At 41.6% G+C, this 22547-nt stretch overlaps 1 protein-coding gene across 2 annotated transcripts in view; it reads right to left on the minus strand.

The window, feature by feature from the left end:
- The window catches only part of Cdyl (chromodomain Y like), a 211830-nt gene that overhangs the window by 33712 nt on the left and 155571 nt on the right, over positions 1–22547 (minus strand). For both annotated transcript variants that reach the window (XM_090356391.1, XM_090356392.1), the window contains one exon: positions 18184–18850. In XM_090356391.1, coding sequence (XP_090212517.1) covers positions 18184–18850 — 667 coding nt within the window. The remainder of the gene's footprint in view (positions 1–18183; positions 18851–22547) is intronic.

Below are 22547 nucleotides of genomic sequence, written 5' to 3' on the forward strand. Positions count from 1 at the left end.
AAAAAAAAATCGTGCTGGGGATGGAACATGAGGACCAAACAATACAAGAGTGAGGACCCAATATTTGCATACCCAATGCTACGGACATTGTACAGGACATATAAACACAACTACATAGACATAAAAACCTATGACTCTATAGACATAATGTTTTATTACATAGATTAATATATATCTATGATATACAAATGTTAGCCTAATTTTGATTATGTTCTAAAAAACTAAGTGCCAGTGACTGTATATAGAGATTCCCTTCTTGAATACTTGGTTTAACATGTCATTTGAAATATGCTGTAAAAAAATCAATGCTAATAAATTGTTTAATAAAAAAAATCATGCTGAGGATGGAACATAAGGTCTCATGTGCTCACTTCACTTAACTTTTGGTTCTCTATAGTAGTTAGGTATGATGTTTACAAACTTGAAAATGGGAAAGAGGAGGCTTGCTATTCTCTTATGTCTTATCCACTGGCCTTGTGAAGGCAGGGCTTTGGTTTCTTGTGGTCACTGTGTTTTTAAGGACTATGTTCCAGGTTTCGATTTGGTGTGGTTTCCTTCCTTATGTTTTTCATATGCCAACTCCTATTTTAAGGTTTACTCAATCAGCATGACCTTGGTAAGTTCTGCCCAATTACCCATGGCCTCAAGATCAACTGGCAACCTGAACTGCACTTTCTCTAGCACAAGGCCCTAATGACTTCTCTAGAGACCAGGAAGGTGCAGGTCACATGAACAATCCTGCCTTACTCAAGAACCTCTCCCACCCCGTTTGGTTGTAGATAAACACTAAGAGAGAGTGTGTGTGTGTGTGTGTGTGTGTGTGTGTGTGTGTGTGTGTGTGTGTGTGTGTGTGTGTGTGTGTGTGTGTGCGTGCGTGCGCAGGAGGAGAGGTTAGCTGTTGTTAGTCCCTAGCTCTTCACCTGGAGGTGAGCAGAAGAACAACTGTTCCCTCTGCTCTGTGTGGACACCTGGTGAACAAGCAGACACCCCCCCCCCACTCTCCCGAGGCAGCTGAGAACGGCCCTATAATAGTGGGGGGAGTGGGTGTTCCTGCAGATCCCCCACTCCTAAACATGGTAACAGCCACTTTGGACATCATCTGTCTTTGAAAATTACCCAGTCCCAATGTCTAATCAAATACCTCTCCCTCAGCCAGTGCGGATTGTAGGGGAGAGGGTGAGGATGGAGGACTCCCTATGTGTGACTGCTATGGGGCCTACTCCACAGTTCACCGCCAGTTCCACAACTCCAAGGCAGATTTATTGCACTTTGAAATCTTGGATGACAAGACTTGGATTTTCTGGATTAGTAATACCCTTGAATTTACTATGTTTTCATTTCTACTTGCCTTGATGACTTCCATAAAACACTATACTTCCAAACTGTAAAATGTCTCACTTCCTTTTTCTAGAAAGGTCTATAGGTGCATAAATGGTCAGAAGTATTTCATGATTCCCTTTAGATCCTGGCTCTTCTCACCCAGCTCATCTCTCCCAATACTGCCACTTTACAAATCCAACCAATCCTTCCCTCTCTTTATAATATTCCTGTAGAACTCAATCAGACATACTCTTCCCTCAACCATGGGAATCCTTTCTCACCAGTCATAGTCATACTGGAACAGACATGCTGCGCTAAGTTAAAGACTCTTTGTAGCTGGCTTCTTTCCACCTGGGAAGTTCCAGCTCTGGGGCAGCATACCAATGACATAGTTCTGTGTGTGATGCCAAGTGGACCTCAGGATACCTGGCACGTTCTGGTCAAGTGTGTTTTGATTCAGGCACTCACTCATCAATGAGTAAATCTCCTGGGCAGGCACACAGGGATAAAACCATGGAAGTTCGCCTTTCAAAAACTTAGTCCAGCAGGGAAAAAATAAGAAAATGAGTGCCACCAAATTAACCTGTGCAGATAATCACAGGCTGGCATTACTCAAGGTGCTGACCCTATTGTATACTGACATGCTAGGCCTGTAGCTAGAACCACAATTGCTGTGAAGGTGCAAGACAGAGGGGAGGAGAAAGGGGCAGTCACTGAAAACAGGAATATAAAAAGGATGGAATATGTGTGTAAAACCACAAAGAAAGGTAAACTTAACATGTTGACCTAAAACTCTGCTGTACAACTACTTAAAGGTAATATTAAACAAAACAAAACAGGGTTGAGGATTTAGCTGAGTGGGATAGCACTTGTCTAGCAAGTGCAAGGTCCTCAGCTCTGAAAAACAAAACAAACCCATGAGGGAAGGAGAAACTGGCCAATTCTTTAAAGTGAAGAGGCTGAGTAAGCAATGAAGGACCAGCACTACAAGGATCCATAGATTGTAGTCTGAAGTTTAAATTCTATCTTGAGTATGTCAGAAAGTCAAGCAAGAGTCTTAAGCAAGATATCTTTGATACATAATTAACATGTTTGATCCTTCTGGTGTCTAACTGCAATAATGAACTGAGAAATGACCCCCCCCACCAAAAGACATTAATTGCTTGGCTTAGATGGTGGCAATGAGAGGTTACAGGATGGTATGACATTAAGAATATGGGAGGCTGAGATCCGAGGATCACAGTTCAAAGCAAGCCAGGGCAAAAAAATTCATGAGACTCTAATCTCTAATTAACCACCAGAAAACTAGAGGTGGCACTGTGGCTCAAAGTGGTAGAGAGCTAACCTTTTTCTTTCTTTCTTTTTTTTGTTTTTTTTTTTTGGCCAATCCTGGGGCTTGAACTCAGGACCTGAGCACTGTTCTTGGGCTTTCTCAAGGCTAGAGTTCTACCACTTGAGTCATAGCACCACTTTTGGCTTTTTTCCAATTGAACCTGGGCCTTCGTGCATGCTAGGAGAGCACTCTACTACTAGGCCAAGCTTCCTGTGGAGAGCTAAGCTTCAGCAAAAAAGCTCAGAGACAAAACCCAGGCCTTGAGTTCAAGTTCCATAACTGGCAAGGGGTGAAAAAAGAATATAGGGTAAGGGTGAGGATGGCTCTTGTCTTGGGTAGCTAGAGAGAGAGAGGCAGCAGCTGTAGAATTGGGTTAGTATTGACTACAAATAGGTCAGTTTTTTTTAATGCTTATAAATATATATTTTTTATGTTAGAACAAAGTTATTTGAGATCCAAGGGATTATAATTCAAAAGCCAGCTGGACAGAAATGTTCCCAGCTCTCTATCTGCACTCAAAATAATCAGAAAAGGCCAGGCTAGAGGTATGGCTCAAGTAATTATATGATGCACACATGCATGTAGCATGCAAAGATGTGCACGTCATATGTGACATGTATATGGCATGCAAGTGTGTATACACAGATGAAAGGCTCTAATCCTAACCATTTGCTATGTATACTTTGCTCACCACATCAGTACATGGGTAGGGGAGTTTCCAAACCTGTGTCTTGAAATCTCTGAGGAACAGGCAAGTAGAACCTAGTAAATAACACAGCCTCTACACAGATAGGGGATGGGACCACATGTTGTGAAAGGTCATCCCCAGTTAGTAGGCATCACAGCCTTAACCAGAGAAGGGCAGAAGAGCTGTGCATGTATACATACAAAGCTGTTGGCTGGGAGGATTTGTACTACGTCAAACTGAGATACTAACTACTAGTATTAGTTCTAATCAGAATTAAAGTTTCATTTCTGACAGGAGAAAAAAGAGAGATGTTGGCAGTACAAGCCCAATAAACACTCCTCCAGATTAACAGGGAGTCCCAAGTGGGCTTAGCATTCTCATTAGGTTGGGAGAGTTAGAGAACACAGCAAAGAACAAACATAGCATCAGAGTCAGGATCCTCATTGGGAAAACCTAGGTACAGTAAGACTGTGAATGTCAATCATTGTGATAGCTCTGCTGCCACAGAATGTTACTACCTTCTAGAGAGCTGCCCTTCTAGACAGTCTACAGAGAGCTCACCAGGAGGTCTTGTGGATGACTGCAGGGACTGAGAATCTACAGCTCCCTTTAAGTGCAAAGGCTTGGTGACAGTTACTTCTCAGTAGGGGGTGAGAAGGGAGCTTCAGTTCACCACTCCCCCCACCCTTTTTTGGTGGGTCATGAGGCTTTAACTCTGGGCATGGGCACTGTCCTTGAGCTCTTCTGCTCAAGGCTACTGCCCTAACCCTTTAGCCACCGCACCACTTCCTGTTTTCTAGTGATTAACTGGAGAGATGAGTGCTTAGGCTGGCTTTGAACCGTGCTTCCTGAGTAGCTAGGATTACAGGCATGAGCCACTGCACCCAGCTTCACCACTCCCATTTTAATTGGATAATATAGTTGGGTTCCTATACAACCCAGTATTAATTACATATACATTACTACATACATACATATGTTATATATACATTACACAAGGTCATTTACATTCCTTTCCCCTGCCCCCTTGGCTTAAGTAAAACCTGCAGTGGCAGAAATATGAACATGCTTGGGGTGATCAAGCAGAAAGAGGGTTATTTTACGTTCAAGAACCTAGTATATTCCCATTAAAAATTTTTAAGCACAAACAATTCTTAAAAATAGCATTAGCTGTGGTAAGGAACCAGATCATCATAAATAAACCTAAGTATAATGTGTAATTTTCCCAAAAGGGTAGAGCAAGAGCGAATAACAAACCTATTTTCTCTGAAGAGCAAACATACAGCTCAGAAAAAAAAATGCAAACTTGCAGGTAAAGTTTAAACATTTTTTAGTACTCTATTTGGAATGCCTCAGTGGATTCTATTTATGGTTTTAGACTGGGAGATAGTTATAATAGATCTTTATCACCAGGGGAAAATGGGTATTTACTACATTAGGGTAATTACTTTTTTATGGAGACAGTTCATCTCATAAGATGTCACCGCTCCAGTAAGAGTAGGTATGTTCAAGAATTATTTTATTACCATTTCTCATACTGCTCCTGCCTTAAGGAATGCTGCCTACAACTGAAGGCCTTAACTTTCTACACCATGGGGTGGCCTGGCCTCTGATCTGGCAGTGAGTGGGGTGCAGCTTTGTCACTACAAAACATTCAATTGGAGTGTTATGTCTTGAAACATCAGCTACAGCAGGCTAGGAATTCCCAAATCCAGGATTCATGTCATGAACTCTGAATGCTTAGTACACAGCACAAAGTCTGGCACAGAGATTTTCAGTAGGTATTTGCTGAAGGGGCATGGGAGTTTCTAGAAATGCCCCAGCATGGAGGTGGTTGTTTGCCAGTGTATGGCATGAGACAGCCATGTCAGAAACTGAAAGCAAGGCTTTAAAAAATGCCTAAGACCAGAAGAAAAATTATTTTGGTAACTCAGAAACAGCCAAAGATAGGTAATCAGAAGCATGGAATTGTGCTGAGCCAAGTCAAACAGATTAATAAGCACAGCCAAATGCTGGCATGGGATCCAAAGTCACCAAAGTCAGAGGGGAGGCACTTTCATGGTTCCCTGGGTCAGAGAGTCCCAACGGCAGGTAACAGGATTTTGCTCTCCCAGTAGCTCTGGGAGATTGAGACCCAAAAGCAGTAGTCTGTGTCTCCAAATTTAGATGTAGATGCTCTTTGAAACTTGCATTTGTTTATGGAAGCTGAATAAAACTTTAAACTTCATTGTGACTATATAAAATGATACAGTATTAATATTCATAAAAGGGGAATTGCAAAAACACATTAAGATGAACTACAGAAGAAAATGCTAGCTGGACTCAGGTGGCACATGCCCAACCAGGAGTGCAATTTGAAGTCCCTGATACTTTAATTTCCAATTGATTACCAAAAAGCCAGAAGTGCAACTGTGGCACAAATGGTAGAGCCTTAAGCAAAATAGTTCAGGGACAGCTCCCAGGCTTTCAGTTCAAGCACTCAAATCAGCACTGTAGAGCACTAGTCTTGAGCAAAGTAGTGAAGGGAGTGCATCCAGGTTGGGGGGCAGGGGGCATCCAGAGCAGGGGAGGAGGAAGAGGAGACAGAAACAGCAGCAGCAGCTTCATCCCACATAGTGGCTACCTACCATGTGGCATGGAGTAGAAACACAGACAAGATTTCTTGGCTCTCCCTCTCAGAAAGTTCCCTTGTACTCTATTCATTGGAAAGGCCAAGACCACAAGCCTGCTGAGCTCAACAGCAGCAAAAAGAATCCGAAGTATTTGGGGTAGAGCTCTGAAAGCCCGGAGCAGCTGGAATCCCACCCACATGGGCAGCCCCCGGCCATTTCCAGGTAATGCTTTGGGATTTCCCCTGATAGTCTAGTGAACTACATAGGTGTCTTCTGCATATGGATTACATAAGTAATCGTTTATTCTTTCATGGCACAGCAAGTAATGATGCAACTGATCAGGTAAAGAACAAACAGCTAGGGAGGTAAAAGGTGAACATAAGGTGCTCCAGGCACAAGTATTTTACAAAGATGAAATGAAGTTTGCAAGGATATGTTGTAAGAGGATAGAGAGACAATCAATCTACAAGAGGAGGAAACAGACACCAGGACAAGACTCAGGTCTCTGCAAGGAAGCAGCTTTGTAGATGCACCAATCAAGGAGAAAAGTCCTCGGCCTAGAGTACTGGGGGAGAAGTTCTTCAAGAGTAGGGAGGTGTGGGAAATTACAAGAGGGTGAAATCTAGGAGACTGAGAAAGATACCACTAAGAACATGACAAGTGTATTCCCAAGTTGCAAGGCAGGTGAGAAAGGATCCTACAGGGATTCAGCTTGAATTGAACACAACCATAACGTTACAACTGCCTTAATTACCTCTCTGGGTGACTCCAATCTGCTGCCTACAGACTTCTATGGCATACTAGAAACCAATCAAACATTAGACTGGTACGTGAAGCTTTATGAGCAGACCCTGGTGCAATAAGTACCTGGAATGCAGCTCTTGTCTTTGATATTGAGATGAAATAGGTACATTCTGGCTTAAATAAAATAAATTTCCAGCAACAGTATATGAGCCCCCTTTTCTTTGATCCAAATCATGGGAACGGCCTGTTCTTGCTACCACCCTTGATTACTATTCTGTAAATCCCTACAAAACTGGACTTTGTACAAACCTTTATCTGTCTGTCTTTTCTGCAGACTTTCATATTGTATATGATGGCTAATTTTTTATACTGATTTTTTTTTTTTTAAAAAAGAGAGTTCCCTAGGAAATGGGCTCTCATCCATTGATTCCAGGTGTCTAAATTACTTAAGATTTCTGCACCCAGAGCAAAAGAGCCTTGGGAAACTTTAAACTCTAATGTATTCCAATCAACAGCTCCTGACAATCTGTCTTTGAATAGCCTTTTTTCATTTGTTAATGTGGCTGATTGGTAAAACATAAGAAGGGGATATAAGAAGGGAATAAATGTAGTATCTATCTCATGCAGAGAAGACCACAAGAGGATGAAGAACAGTCAGTAAAGTGGAAAGATGAACACAAAGCTCAGTCTCCAGGTGAGCAGCATCGGAGACAAGGCTACATACATTTGGGAGGATTTAATTCTGTTTGAACAGACTGTCCACAAGCTGAATAGGACATTACTTTGAAGGTACTAATCAAGTGATTCTTAGCACAGAAGATATTCTCTGACATGCAAAGTGGCATTCTATTGTAAATATACACAGTAATTTTAATTGTGTTAAGACTGCTGACTTCTACCGCCTTGGTCTGCCCAGTATCTTTTCCACTGCTAATATCACTAGCCCTGGATCTCCTTGGGAAAACCACCCTAACCGCCCCTGCTTGAGGTTAGAGGGTTTAGAGACTTATCTTCCAAGAACTCTTGCGGAAGAGAAACCTCCTTTTTCTCCAGACATTACTTTCCTTTTACAATAAATGAGGCAGAGCCCACAGTTGAATAAGCAGTAGGCTAGAGCTTGGTAACTTGTCAGGCCTGGAGCTAGTTGTGCTTGGATCTTGGTTACATGAGCCAAAAGATGTCAGTTTCATTGACTTATTAGTCTCAATTTAGCTCTGTTATACTCATCTGAGAGAAAAGTTTTATTAACAGTACTTTCAAGAAATGTAAATTACCACCTATCACCACTACATGACATAGCATAAATAGATAGAAATTAAGTTGGTTCTAATGTAGATTTTTCTCACCAAGTCTGCAGAGTCATTTTTTATTAAAACATTTTCTCTTTTACAACCAGTCATATCTACATAACGGGATTCTAAGAAGCATGGTGGAGGGACATAACACAGCACAAAGGCACAGAGCAACATGCTCAGAAATCAACCTGTACAGCCTGCATAATCATTTCTAGCCATAAGAATGCTACTGGAAGAACATTCCAGAAGATCGGTCTCCTGCTGCAGACAATAGCAATGCTTGCCTAGCATGTGTGAAGCCCCAGGTTAGATTCCTTGGTACCACATACTTAGAAGCAGCCAGAATGGTGCTGTGGCTCAAATAGTAGAGTTCTAGCCTTGAGAAAGCCCAAGGACAGTGCCCAACCCTGAATCCAAACCCCAGGACTGGGAGGGAAAAAAAAAATCTGAAATGGCACACATTAAATTCTTTATATTCTCTACGGGTACTCAGTATTCAAGGGAAGTAATGATCAGCTTTCCATTTTGTTCTAAGTATTCCTAAATTACCTGCAGAAAAATTTGTACTTACATGTTAATTTTCTTTTAAATAAGATCTTCAATTAAAACATCAATAACATTTGCAGGAAGGAAGACCATGATAACTCTCCCAATGTCTGTAGCTATGGTTTGCATCTAAAGAATGCATTGTTGGATGCAGGGGCCTTGTGGGATGTGCATGGGTGAGGATGAGGACTTTGGATGCATTCCAATGCTAAGACTATTATCATCATATAGATAGTGGGGGAGGCCCAATGCAAAGCACCTCTGCCTGATAGGTACAATATGCATTAGGTTCATGCAGTAAGAAACACACACCTTTTACAAGAATGAACTAGAACTGGGGCCGGAAGTTTGCCTAGAGGTAGAGTGCTTGCCTAGCATGCACGAAGACCTGGGTTTGATTCCTCCGTACCACAAACATAGAAAAAAGCCGGAAGTGGTGCTGAGGCTCAAGTTGTAGAGCTCTAGCCTTGAGAAAGTCCAAGGACAGTGCTCAAGCCCAAGATTGGTGGAAAAAAAAAGAAAAAAAGAAAAGAATGCACTAGAATTATTTGTGGGTATTAAAAAATCTATCAGAAAAAAAAGTATGAAAAAAACCCCACCAATAGCAGTTATTTCTGGAGTAAAAAAAAGTAGGATTTTTTTTTTCTTTTGGAAGGGGTAAGGGAGAACTGTTGGGGGCCGAGTAACGCCATGTCTAATAACTTTCTGCTGAGACAAGGCAAGGCGCAAGAGGCAGGGTGCAAGACTTGATTACCATTGGTTACAAATGTGTTATTGTTTATCACTCTCTCCTGGGACCTAGAGTGAGGGTATATTAGCTGGAGGGACTTCCGCAGAAGGGGGGGTTTATTGGTGAGAGATTTTCCTGCCTTGATGAAGCTGCGTGGCGTCTCTGTGCTCTGAGGAAAGAAGGCTGAGTGCGGGAGGACAGTGGGCCCTCTCCTCTTGCGGCCTGGACTGGTCGGGGTGTGTTTTTCCCTATCCCTCCTACTGATCGAGAGGGACCGGGGAAGAAGGACCCCAACATACTGGCACCCAACATGGGGCATGAAAGGGGCATGATGGCGAGTTAAGCCAAGCGAGAGATACATGGACTGAAGGGCCAGGGAAACCTGAAAGGAAAATTATGCAAAGAAAAAGAAAAAGGAGGGACTGAAAGGCCGGGGAAGCGTGAAGGAAGAATGCAGGATGAAGTTTCTCACAGGGAAAAGGCAGGGAGGAAGACAAGGAGAAAGAGAGGGACAAAGAAAGAGAAAGAAAAAAGGTGGTAAACAGGGGAAAGGGAAGTAACTACCTGCAAAAGAAAAATTCCGCAAAGACTGAAAAACCAGAGAAACCTTAAAGGCACAAAAAGATTAAAAGAGAGAAACCTGAAAGGAAGATAATGAAAAGAAAAAAGAGGGACTGAAAGGCCAGGGAAACTTGAAGGGAAAATGCAGGATGAAATTGCTGACAGGGAGGAAGAGAAAAAGAAAAGTGGTAAACAAAAGAAAGGGAAGCAACTACCTACAAAAGTCAAAAGAAGACAAAAACCAGAGAACCCTGAAAGAAAAAATACAAAGAAAAGCCCATAAAAAGGGCAAAAGATAGAAAATTGAGGAAAAAACTAAACTCCTCCCATAGCTAAGGAGAAAAAAAGCTGCAGCTGTGACAGGCAAACACAGCAGAAGCAGCTAGGTGTTTTAATAGGAAAAGATTTTAACAGATCATTCCCAGTCCGCCTCCGAAGCGCAGGTCACTTTGGCACGGTAGGGAGGAACCTTGCAGGAGTCTCTGGCCACAGCGGTATAAGGGCGCGGCAATTTTAAGACTAGAACCAGATGGGTTCAGACTGGAACGACTATTTTTTTAGAATAGAACCGAAATGGATTTGGACTGGAACGACCAATATTTTGTGCGAGTATGAATGTGTGTGAAAGGGATTTTAGAATAGAACCTGAATGGGTTCAGACTGGAACGACCAATATTTTGCACTAGTAGCATGCTAAACTTCATACTGGAAAAACAGGCAATTGGGTAAATCTAAGTCTAAACTATGTGGCAACTTATATGGGAGTAAACAGTTTAAGAACAGGTGAAAAAGCAGAGATGCTTGGAAAAATACTTGAAGAATTAAGTGGTCGTGATTTAGAAAGCCTGTGCTCGGGTGCAGAATTGCAAAATAGCCACCGTCCATAGTTGAAAACAGGCTAAAACTTTTTAGGGTCCCTGGCAAAATAGAGACAACATTCCTGAGTCAGCTTGAAGTTACAGAAAGTGGATCTTCGTCCATAACCCCCTTAAAATGAAGGGACCAGAGTCAGTTTTGGAAGGTGAGGTAGGATAGACATAGGAGACCGTTTAAAACAAAAAGTGGGGATTGGAAGACTCGACTAATTCTTCCATTGCCCTGCTATTCCCTATGGCTTGTGTGATAGTCTGTTTTTTTTCTATTGGTTTGAATCTCTATTAATAATGTTCTCTTAATGTTGGAATGTTTCCCTGTTTTCTCTGGCTGTTGAAGTCAGAGCCCCTCAGTATATACCAGTGCCTGTACAGGTGGAGGAGAATGCTTTCCCACTCATCAGTAGAGGAGACTTTGGTATTTTCCTGGCCATGGTGGTGGCCATTGCCACATCTGTAGCTGCCGATACTGCTGCGGTTATTGCCCTTGCCACTGTGGTTCCTATAGAGAATGCCATTAATCAGCATGTGAGAACTGGAATAGGTTATGTGCACAAATGACACGTTAATATTCTAACTTTGGGTGATTGGTTAAGACTATTTTGGGACTTGATCCAAGATGGGCAGGATTGATTGGTTTGGATTTTTATGCGCTATAATTGTAATATGTCTATATTGCTTGCCTACAAAGTCAACGCAGAAAGTGAATGCTAATACGACAGGCATCTGCTCCCATGGTAATAGGTGCATCCCCTCAGGTCTGACTTGCTTAAATGGATGGCCGGTAGTCAAAGACAGCCAAGTCCCAGCTGTTAGCCTATCAACCTAAGACAGGAGCCAAGTAAAAAGGACTTGGTGATTCCATGACGGGTAAGAAGGCTAGCGAGCTTGGAGATACCTAAGACAGGCACAGTCAATCTGATATGATGCCAGCCCCACATATCCTAGGTTTTTTCTTTTTCTAAAATAAAAACGGGGGACATGTTGGGGGCCAAGTGATGCCATGTCTAATAACTTTCTGCTGAGACAAGGCAGGGCGCAAGACTTGATTACTATTGGTTACAAATGTGGTGTTTATCACTCTCTCCTGGGACCTAGAGTGAGGGTATATTAGCTGGAGGGACTTCCTCAGGAGGGGGGTTTATTGGAGAAAGATTTTCTTGCCTTGATGAAGCTGCGTGGCGTCTGTTTGTGCTCTGGGGAAAGAAGGCTGAGTGCAGGAGGACAGTGGGCCCTCTCTTGTGGCTTGGGCTGGTCGGGGTGTGTTTTTCCCCATCCTTCCTGCTAGTTGAGAGGGACAGGGGACGAAGGACCCCGACAGAGGACAGAATTAAGTATGCTATTTTACTATGCTTATTCAAAAGAAATTATAGAGCTGGAAGTGTGGCTCAAGTGGTAGAGAGCTAGCCATGAGCAACAATCAAGTGGGCAAAGGTCCTAAGTTCAAGCCCAGTACTAGGGGGAACAATTAGGAAAGCCTAAAGACAATATCTTGATTCAAGATAAATAAGGTAGGAGGTTATGGAGAAGGAGATGTTCCCAGTTTCTAGAATGGGAATGGGGCTTCGAGACTGGATGACTGGGTGAACTGTGCTCAGAGTCCTGCACAAGCAACACTTGAAGGGCAGGAAGGATCAAGTCAAGTCCCTGAGAAGCTGCTTCTCCTTATAGTTTAAGCTGACCAACTTGTCAAGCCTGGCATTCCGTCTGTACAGGGCAAGAGGGTGAGTTCATTCCCTGACTGAAAGGAATATACTATCTGAAATACACTGCTTTGTCATATGGATTATTATGAGTTGAAAAGAGAAGCAATACAACAGTCTCTGGCTACTGCCTTTATACAGTACATAAATTTTCACTTGTAAAGGATGCCTGTCTTCAACATCAGAAAACCACCCTCATTGCTGCAAACGAAACTGAGGTGAACCTGTACAAACATGCCTTGGTTTAAAAAAAAAAAAGTATTAGTTTGTACATATTTAGATCTTCTTACTATATGCCAACCCTAGAAGTCCAAACTTTCCTGGGCTTTGTCTTGTCTTTCTCCATAGTTTACTGGCTGTTAAAGTGACATTTCATCCTCTTTGCAAGTTTCTTTTTGGCATATAAAATGAGCATATAAAAGTTAAAATATCAATAAAACATCCATGTCCTTTTTCCTATTTATCTGCATTTTATCAGTTTAATTCACAGGACCCAATTATAGAATCTAAAAAGATAGGGTAATTTTTTCCCCCTTCTATACTGCTTAGGCTAGCTGAACTGGTTACATTTTAGTTTATTGTTACATAAAATACTCACTGGCCCCTTTTTAGAGAGGCTGTTGCCATGCTGTTTATGGTTTCCTAGGAATCGCAGATACGGAGAGCCAGATTATCTATTCCCATTTTCAAGATGAAGTCATACTCTGAAGCCAAAATACCCAAGTTTTTCCAGAGAGCTTCCTCAAGGAAAGAAAGTCCTTTCAGTCACTTCCTTACTAAATCTTCTTGGCTTTAACTCGAATGTTTAACACCCAAATCACATGGTAACAACAGTAAGGTTTATTCTCGGTTGTTTCAATTTTAATATTTTCACAATTTCTTGTGGAATGACTTATATATTTAAATTCATGACAGCGCAGTCATGATGATCCACATCTTAAAAGTAATTCTTTTGTAGGACCAATTAAGGACTTTTGTACAATTAAGTAGAGCAAGAACCATTCACACTACAGAGAATTTAAGAAAAAGACATTATCCATTACACTTAAACATTTCCCCCGCTGAGTGAAGCAATAGTAATCTTACTAGCACACACTAATTGCATAAAATAACAAATTTTATCATGTAATTTTCATACATGTATATATTTTAACCATATTTAATGGTTCCCCTCCCCCCCCCATTCCTTCTGGTCCTCTTCCATTTCAAGTAATGCCCCTTCATTTTAAACAGATTGCACTGTGATAGAAAACACATTATAATTGTTTTTTTGGTATGACTTAGCACAATGATTTCCATCCCTTTTCCCAAAAGTGACATTTTTGTTTAATGGCTGAATAATCCAGTCTTGTGTGTGCATGGTGTGTGTGTGTGTGTGTGTGTGTGTGTGTGTGTGTATATATATATATATATATATATATATACACACACACACACACATATACATCTTTGTCAATTTTTCCATTAATGAACACCTAGGCTGATTCCATAGTTGGGCTAATGTGAACAGTGTTGCAATAAATAGGGATGTGCAAGTATCTCTATTGTATGTTGACTTTTGATTTATCTGGAAATACATCCAAGAGTGGTACAGGGGTATCCCAGGGTAGTTCCGTTTTGTTTTGTTTCTGAGGACTCCCCATGGAGGTTTCCACAGTGGCTACACTGTTATAATTTGACTAACAGTGACTGAGTGTCCTTCTCCACTTTCCTGTTTGTTGCAGAGAGCTGAATGGAAGACTGCACCTTTTCCGAAGGGCTCAGAAGTGTTACGTCACTCCCTGCTCAGGGACCAGTTCTAGTAAACCCCCACTTTCCCTGGAATGTACAGGGACCAACACGCTGGTCACTGGGTAACTTGAAAGTATGTGTTGTAATCTTATAGGCCGACTCAAAGTGGCCTTTGTGACTGTTTGAAGGTGCTATGACCTTATTGGCCACCTACAAGCGGTCTTTGTGACTGATTCATGGCCGGACTCTATAAACCCCACCCTTACAGATCATCAGGGTCAGTTATGGCTCCTGAGTCTGTTACTATGTCCCTGGCTGGTCAGTCTGAGATTCCTTCAACAAAGCCTCTTTCCATAAGCTGTGTGGTGGACTCTTCTTGGAACCCGTAACACTGGCCAGCATTTATTGTGTTTTGTTTCTTAAAGACAGCCATTCTGACTAGCATGAGATTATGAACTATAATGCAGTTTTGTCAGTTCATTTTTTAAACCTTTGCTTCATCCTCAGAAACATTCACTCTTGTGGTTCATAGATACTCAAATATTTGTTTCCAGTGACATATAATCCCTCAAAAACAAAAACCATAATTAATGTTCAGAATAGAAGGTTCATTTCCCGATGATTCCACTGGTATCTGCTTTAGTTTTAGAAAAAGTTTTCTTACAAAGTGCTAAAATTAATCTGGAAAGGAAAAACAAATAGCTTTTTAAAAATGCTCTGGGGGCAGGGAGTTTGGCCTAGTGGTAGAGTGCTTGACTAGCATGCATGAAACCCCAGGTTAGATTCCTTGGTACCACATACATAGAAGAAGCCAGAAGTGGTGCTGAGGCTCAAGTGGTAGAGCTCTAGCCTTGAAAAAGCCCAAAGACAGTGCTCAGGCTCTGAGCCCAAGCCCAGGACTAGCAAACAAACACCTGGTCTATATGGTTCAACAGTATGTCTTCAGTATGTGTTCTCCTCATTCAAGAGTATAAATACTTGGCTTTCTAGAAATTTGTTTTTGGCCGTGTAGGCCTTGTCATGTCAGGAACATTTCTTCCCAGTCACCCTCTTTGCTGTTTGCTCGGAACTAATGATGGTGCCCTGAAGGGCTCATCACAATCTTCGATGAACATCCACTCCACTGGAATAATTTCATGTGCAGACTTGTACAGAATCTCTTCTACTTATCAGGCAATGTTCTGAAGACATTCCTTCTTGGAGGTTACACACTAATGAACAAATGAGGAAGTAGCTCTCTGCCACAGGAAAGGGGAAGGCACAGTCAGCAGGTAACTCAGCTGCCCAAGACACCATCTTTGCCAGAGATTCAGAAGGACTTGTTAATAGGAGGCCCCCAGGGGAAGTGACTGTTCTTTCCCTTATTAACATGCAAATGTGGTTTCAATAAATTTGTAGGTGAAATCACTATTGACCTAAACAAATGTTTCAAGTTCTCTTCTGGTGGAGACTATTTCTTAGGAGCATGTAGAATACAGAATTCTTATCTGATCAACCAGGCACAGAAGGGAGCAGAATGTATATGAAGATGTGAAGAAAAACTGTTTCACAAAGAATTAAGCACACAGTCACTTCTACAGCGTATAAAACTCCTAACTTAAGATTCTATACTTACAAGTCTCTTTTGGTTCAAAACCACCTTATGTACATTTTTAAATAATGAAGCTAACAAATATTTAAGTAGGAGCTACTAGCTTCCTTATATATGAACTCGAAAGAAATGGGGCTTCTAAGGACAGGTTTCCTTTGTGAAAGACATTACTCAACATTACTCAAGAGCAATGTTGTTGGCTTAGAAATAGAGCAAAATAGTGTGGGAAGCAATAATCAAAGCTTCTAGGTTTAATGAAAAGACTAGGGTTCTAAACCTTGCTGGCTCAAAGCTATGAATGTTATGGATATCTTTGCCAAAATAAGCATGCACAATTTTTGTGGGTCATAAAAGGGGGTCCACAAAGCTCCTGAAGCCATTTGTTTTTCCTAAAACAAAAGAACAAAGCTTAAACTCTACTTTCCATACCCCTTAGGGACCTGGCATGATTAGGCATACAATCCCTGCTATAATACACAAAGGAATATTGTCAAACTTTCATGAAGGACACACAAACTTTTGTTTCCCCCCCACCAGTATTGTAAATTGAAGCCAGGGCCTTATGCTTCCTAGGCAGACGCCCTGTAACTTCGGACAAATGCGTGATCCCTTTTTGTTTTCTACTTTTCAAATAGGGTCTTAGTTTTTTGGTCTGGGCCAGCCTAAAGGAAAATTTTCCCGTTGATGCTCTCCCCAGTAGCTGGGATAACACATGTGTACCACTATGTCCAGCTTTTAAATGGTTGGGATGTGATCTCAAACGATTTTTGCTGCAGCTAGTCTCTCAAACTGCAATCCTCCCAATCTGTGTCTCCCAAGAAGATACAGGTGCGAGCCACATTATCCGGCCAAGTTTAAGTTTTATATTTTCATATCATGGTAATATCCTCTTCATTTTTTAAGCCATGTGAAACCTCTTGACTTATAGACCATACATGTTAGGCTCAGCCTGCAGGATGCCAACCCAGTGCTTGCCTTGCCATCAACAAAGGTGCAGCCAGCCCTCCATGCCTCCTAGATAAGGAAGACATGGGAGGAGAAACTGGGACACTGCTCTGATTATGTTGCTGAATTCAGTTCACTCTGAGCCAGAATCAACTCACCCAGAATCAACTTCTCTGCCTAGATGACAATCTCCTCCACCTCTAAACTTCTATGATCCTTCCCATACTACTATGAGAAAATATTTGTATGAAAGCCAGCACAAGGGGCGTCATCACACCTCTCAACAAGTGCACTTGTCCCAGATGAGGGCTGACTTGGAACAGAAAGAGCAGTATTCATGTCAGGTGTGTATTTGAAAAATTACTAGCAATCTCCTGGCAATTTCCTGCCCCAAAGGAAATCCAAGATTCCAAAATATATGTAGGAGTAAATGAAAACCTATTGAATGTACGGTTAGAACATAGGGGAACACTTCTCTGTGGAAATGGCTCTTCAAGTCAACAACACTTTGGTTTCCATTTCTACTGGGATTGTGTTGAAAGAGGGACACACACACACACACACAGACTCAAGACAAAGAGCCAGTGTTCTAAAGGACCATAGCTCCTGAGGTGATGAGGAAGGGGCGCACTCTCCTGGCACCAGCAAAGAGCAGGTGCAGATGGGCCTACAGACCTTCAGGAACACAGTCTCTCCCTAAGGCAGTTGAGAGGCCTATCAGCTTAGCTAGTGGAAACCATCCTGTGCAATAGTGACAGGAAATGGATGGGAGCTGTCAAGGGCAGGAAACAGAAGAGCTATCTGAAACCTATGGCAAAGACTACTAGATGATATAGTACTTGTGCATCATGCATGAGGCTTTGTTCTATCCCTAGTAGCATAGCTATGGGCAGGTTAAGACACAACGCAGGCCTAAAGTGAGGCTTGTCCAGTAGAGCGTGGCTGAGAAAAATAGGTAACTTTTGTAACAATGGCTAGTCTTAGAAGATGGCTAGTCTTAGAAGATGGACAAGTCAGGTCACAACCAAAAAGCTGCACATCCCAGAAGTGTCTATGGTGCAGGTAACACAGTAACCCTGTGATCAGTGCATTCCTACACAAACAAGAACAGCAAAATATGACCACCTGAATGACACAGAAAAACAGAGCAACTTTTGAACCTCCAATAGAAAATGCTGCATACAAAGGAGCATACAGAAGGCATAGCTTCCAAATCAACACCAGCCATAATGAATTTGAGTTCTTTTAACATCGGACTCAATGTCTAAGAATGTATGAACGATAGCCTATTTATCCTGAGACACTGCTTAGAGCAATTCAGTGTGTCGACAAAGGGCAGAGAGAGCTAGTGCCATCTTAAAGAGACAAATGGCAATGACTAGGAGGAAAGGAAAGTTAGGTTGGTAAGATCTCCCCAAAAGTCTTGCAGATACTTTATTCCTGGGAAGAGCCCTCTGAGTCACTGCCCATAGTGTAGAGCAATAGCTTGTGGCAGCCTACCCAAGCACTCACCTTTTCCATTGACAGTCAAGCCTGTGGCCATGGCTGCAGTCACAGGGCCAGACACCTGAGGCACTAGTGGATGTATTCGGGGCCTGCTCCCCATCCTGGCTCGTTCTGCACCAGGGCCCAACAAAGCTCCAACTGGCTTCTCTGCAGCCACCTCCGGCGCTACTGTGTCCTCTGGTCCCTGCTCAACTGGGTCTAGTTTCTCAGGGCTCTCACTTGGAAAGCCATCCACCGAGGTCCTGCTCTTAATGGGGCTCTTAGGCACAAGGATCTTGATACCTGACTTTGCAAGGTCCATGTTCTTTCGGCTTGAAAGAGACGAGGCTGTGTTTTTCCTGAACTTCTGGCTGGCAGCAAATAACTGGCTGGTTTTGGTCTCGTGGTCCTTGCTAATCACTAGTGTCTTGGGAGAGGTCTTAGAGAAGCTGCTGTTGGTGGACCTGGAGATCTGTTTCCTAGCATTGTTTGGAGAGGTCCTGTTTGCACGAGCCAGGCCACTCTCTTTCTGCTTCTCACTGTGGCAGCGGTTGAAGTCATGAATGTATTCCTCACAGTTCACCAGATGTTGCTCAGGCTCCCATGTGTCGTCCTCGCTGTCATAACCTTTCCACCGAACCAGATACTCTGTCTTCCCTTTTTTGTTTTTCCTTTTGTCAACAATCCTTTCAACCTGGATGTGAGAAAAGAAAAAAGTTATAGAACAAAACTCACACAAGAAAGGTACAATTTCAATCAGGAAACATCAAAACTAATGAAAGCTTATACCTACAATCCTAGCTACTCAGGAGCTGGATCTGAGCCTCACAGTTAGAAGCCAGCCCAAGCAGACATCCTGTCTTCAAGTAACTGCGAAATGCCAGTAGTGGGGAACACAGAATTATCAGCTATGAATGAAAAAGCCAAGAGTTCAAGCCACTGTACTGGCACAAGAGATGGCAAGAAAGAAAGAGAATCATGAAAGTCTTCAACTCTAATTATTTGAAAATAAAATGGGAAGAGAACACTTGGGATCGCTTTGAAATAGTCTAGTGAAAAGGGCAAAGATTAGGTGCAGAATGTACTTAGTACACATGTATCAAAGAATTATATGAAGCCCATCAATAAGCATAATTTTATGTTACTATGTGTCAGCTGAAATTTAAAACTGATTTACCACAAGAAAAATAATTTCAAACCAGATTCTTAATTATTAAATCAGAACACATTTTTGGTTATCAGTTTAAAGTGGGGGATGTCTTTTCCTCCACTGAACCCTGAAAGCTTCAGTTGGTTCTTAAAGAAGCAGCGCTATTATGCCTGGGTTATACGTAGATGATCAGATGTAGGCGATAACTTATGAAGGACTAAGAGCCTTCTTTAGTTGTGTAGAAATACAGTTTACTGTATTACTCTGAAGCACTAAGGCTACAAAGGTAATTTGTAATAAGACACTCAGTGATGGTCAGGTTAAATTTATCTTCAAATACTGGTTTTAATTGTATAGTAATCTTTTAAAGATGCCATTAATCTTTGAATTGCCTGTAAGTACTATGACATAACTTCACACATATACCCTTGCTTGTAAGTGATACTATTTTGATATTCAAAGTGTAAATGGGAGATTCACATGAGAAATTAATATGTTCACGTGTTACTGAAGAAATACCTTATTTGTTGCTATATCTACACTTAATGTAAAAACTACTAGTTTGTTCTCCAGTGGACACGGGTATCTGCATGTCACTTTGTATGGGATCATGTCTGGGAGAGAGGCTACAGCGAGGTAGCAGCTCTTCATATACATGAAGGTCTAAGTGCAATACTATCAAGGACATCAGTATAAAATAAGCAAGTTAGATACTGCTGTGCCTAGTTCTTTAATACTAAAAAATAAGTAGGTTATTTGAACACAACTGTATGAAACTCTGGAAAATACCCTTTTCCTGTACTCAAAAACCATAACCACCTCTCCAGTACATCAACTTCAGATACAAAGTATTAAAAGCCCTAACTTCAGAACAGCCTAAAATGAAACACACTTCACTGTCTCTATGGAGAGGATTAAGTAAGTCACATTTATGAGGCAGATTCACACCTAACACCTGAGCCAAAAATTAATGTCAGATCAGCATGAGCAAAGTCCATAATACAGGAAGGAAAGCTTTTAAAGTGCTTGTCCTCAGCTTCTTCACTTGTGAATAGCTATGCATAAAGGTGCAAGCATTTTAATATATATTTTTACAAACTTCCACAAAAATCAATTTCATGGCAGTAGAAGTTTAAAAGTTTTAAATGGAAGAGGTAAAGAGATTATCTCTTATGGAAAACTATGCTTAGTGCTTTTATTTGCTCCCTCTAAATCAATTTCCATTCCAGAAGCATGTACTCTCAGTCAGATGACCCCTTTTTCCTTTCTTCCATTTCATTAAAAGCTGAGGCAGGAGTCCAGGGGGCATGAAGTGGGCTTCTTTCCCTCCCTCTTTTATCCTATATTTCTGAGTTTTCTCCAGACCCGACAGCCCCTCCAAATCTTCAGCACACATGCATGAAGGTCTTGCTCAGTGGCTGGACTTTTAGACATACTGAAGGAAAGCAGCAGCGGAGCAGAGGTCGGCATCTATACAATATGCTAGAGAGTAATTTATGACATTTAGGCTTGTGATAAGCCTTAAGGTCTCCCAGCCACTAAACTATGCCATGGGGGCAAAAGAAGCAGGTATAGATTGAAAGACAATAATAAGGTGGTATTAATAAAAAGCAGTTATGGATAGTAAGGTGGTGTTAATAAAAGAACTCTGATGTATAACGATCCTTGAATTTTACAAATTTTATGCATCATAAATATTGGTCTTTAAGTATTTAAATGACACATAAGGAAAAAGCATGCCTGTCCACAAAATGAAGAGTCTACAGGAGACAGACCCTGGTCACTGGACCCAATACCAAATATCCTTTTCAGTTTCAGCTGGACAAATGAAGTATATATAGCCCGATACCCTGATGACCACAATCCCCTTTCCCCCTCTTGCTCCTCCCCTCCCTCAATGAACGGCCTTTGAGAAAGGAAGGTGCTAATGAGTCTTTTCTGAGTAGCTAATGTAATCAATCTCTTATAAATCTGACTTCATTAAGGTTCAACTAATTGTTGCTGGAATATTCAATCTAAAATTCCTTCCTGTGCATGAGAACACACATTTCTTCAAATTCCAGTCACTTTCCTGGAGTCTCTCTATATCATAAATGTCTACAAGGTCTTTCTCAAAGTACACAGATACCTCTTTGCATTGAAATTCTATAAAACTAAAGAATTTCATAAAAACTATGAAACGATGTATAAAGCATAGAATCATGGACACGTTTTACTAAGATTGGTACAAGTAAAGGAACACTGCAGAAAGGCACGAACACATCATCTAAATCATACAGATTCTATGCTTTGCTATTCTCCACAGTCAGAGTACTTCTATATGTCTACCTACTAAGCTGATCGAAGTGCTTTTTAAGTTTCCTAAAACTCAATGTGAAACACCAAAATTTGGAACACAAGTGTTCTTTTACAATGCAAAGCTCTTCGAGTTTGCAGAGTGATCAACCCCCAATGACCCTTCTAAATGCTTAAGTCCACCTGCTTGCCTCACCTGCACTGGACCATACGTGGTGCTAGTGGGTCCAGAAATGTGCTGCTACAATGTCTTCCTCGTTACAGAAGGCAAAAGAAGAAAGGTTCACAAACACATAACATAAACGAAATTCACGGGGACTCTACAAGGCTTAGAGCTAGGAGAAGAGGAAGTATGGGTAACTCAACTACTGTTGAAATTAAAATACAAAGCAGGGCCAGGCACCCCGAGAAGCAGTCTGATAACACTTATCAGTGGCTGTGCAGCATGCAGGGTGCTTCTACTTGATCTTATCCCTTCCAGAAGAGTGCAAGGAGGCTGCCCAGAAGAACATAAAATGACAAACAAGGTTGACAACTTTTTTCAGGCTTTGGTCTCATACTAATGACTGGGTAATACGAATCAGAAAGCATCACTGCAGAGAAAATGCACTTATTTAAATCACAAGTAAAGAATTCTGATGACTTTCAAAATTCAACAGCCTCTTATGAGGAAAATATTTAAAGAGTTGTCTTACAGGTATTGGTCTCTGCCAGGAGCCAGCTACCTGGATTCATCACAACACAGGGACTTGTTACTGTCATCTCCATAAGGACTTGAGGATGGCAAGAAGGAGAGTGTGAAGAGCCATGCTGCTACCACCATCATTATTTAAAACCCCACCCCTACCTACCAATATCCCAAGGGAGCTGGTAATAGTCCCAATGCTTTCTTTGCCTGTATTTTGCCCCTCATGGTTGTGAATTCTCTTCCCTTTGACGTTTGGAA

This window comes from Megascapheus bottae, chromosome 22 (genome assembly GCF_031878675.1).
Source record: "Megascapheus bottae isolate mThoBot1 chromosome 22, mThoBot2.hap1, whole genome shotgun sequence".
Lineage (NCBI taxonomy): Eukaryota > Metazoa > Chordata > Mammalia > Rodentia > Geomyidae > Megascapheus > Megascapheus bottae.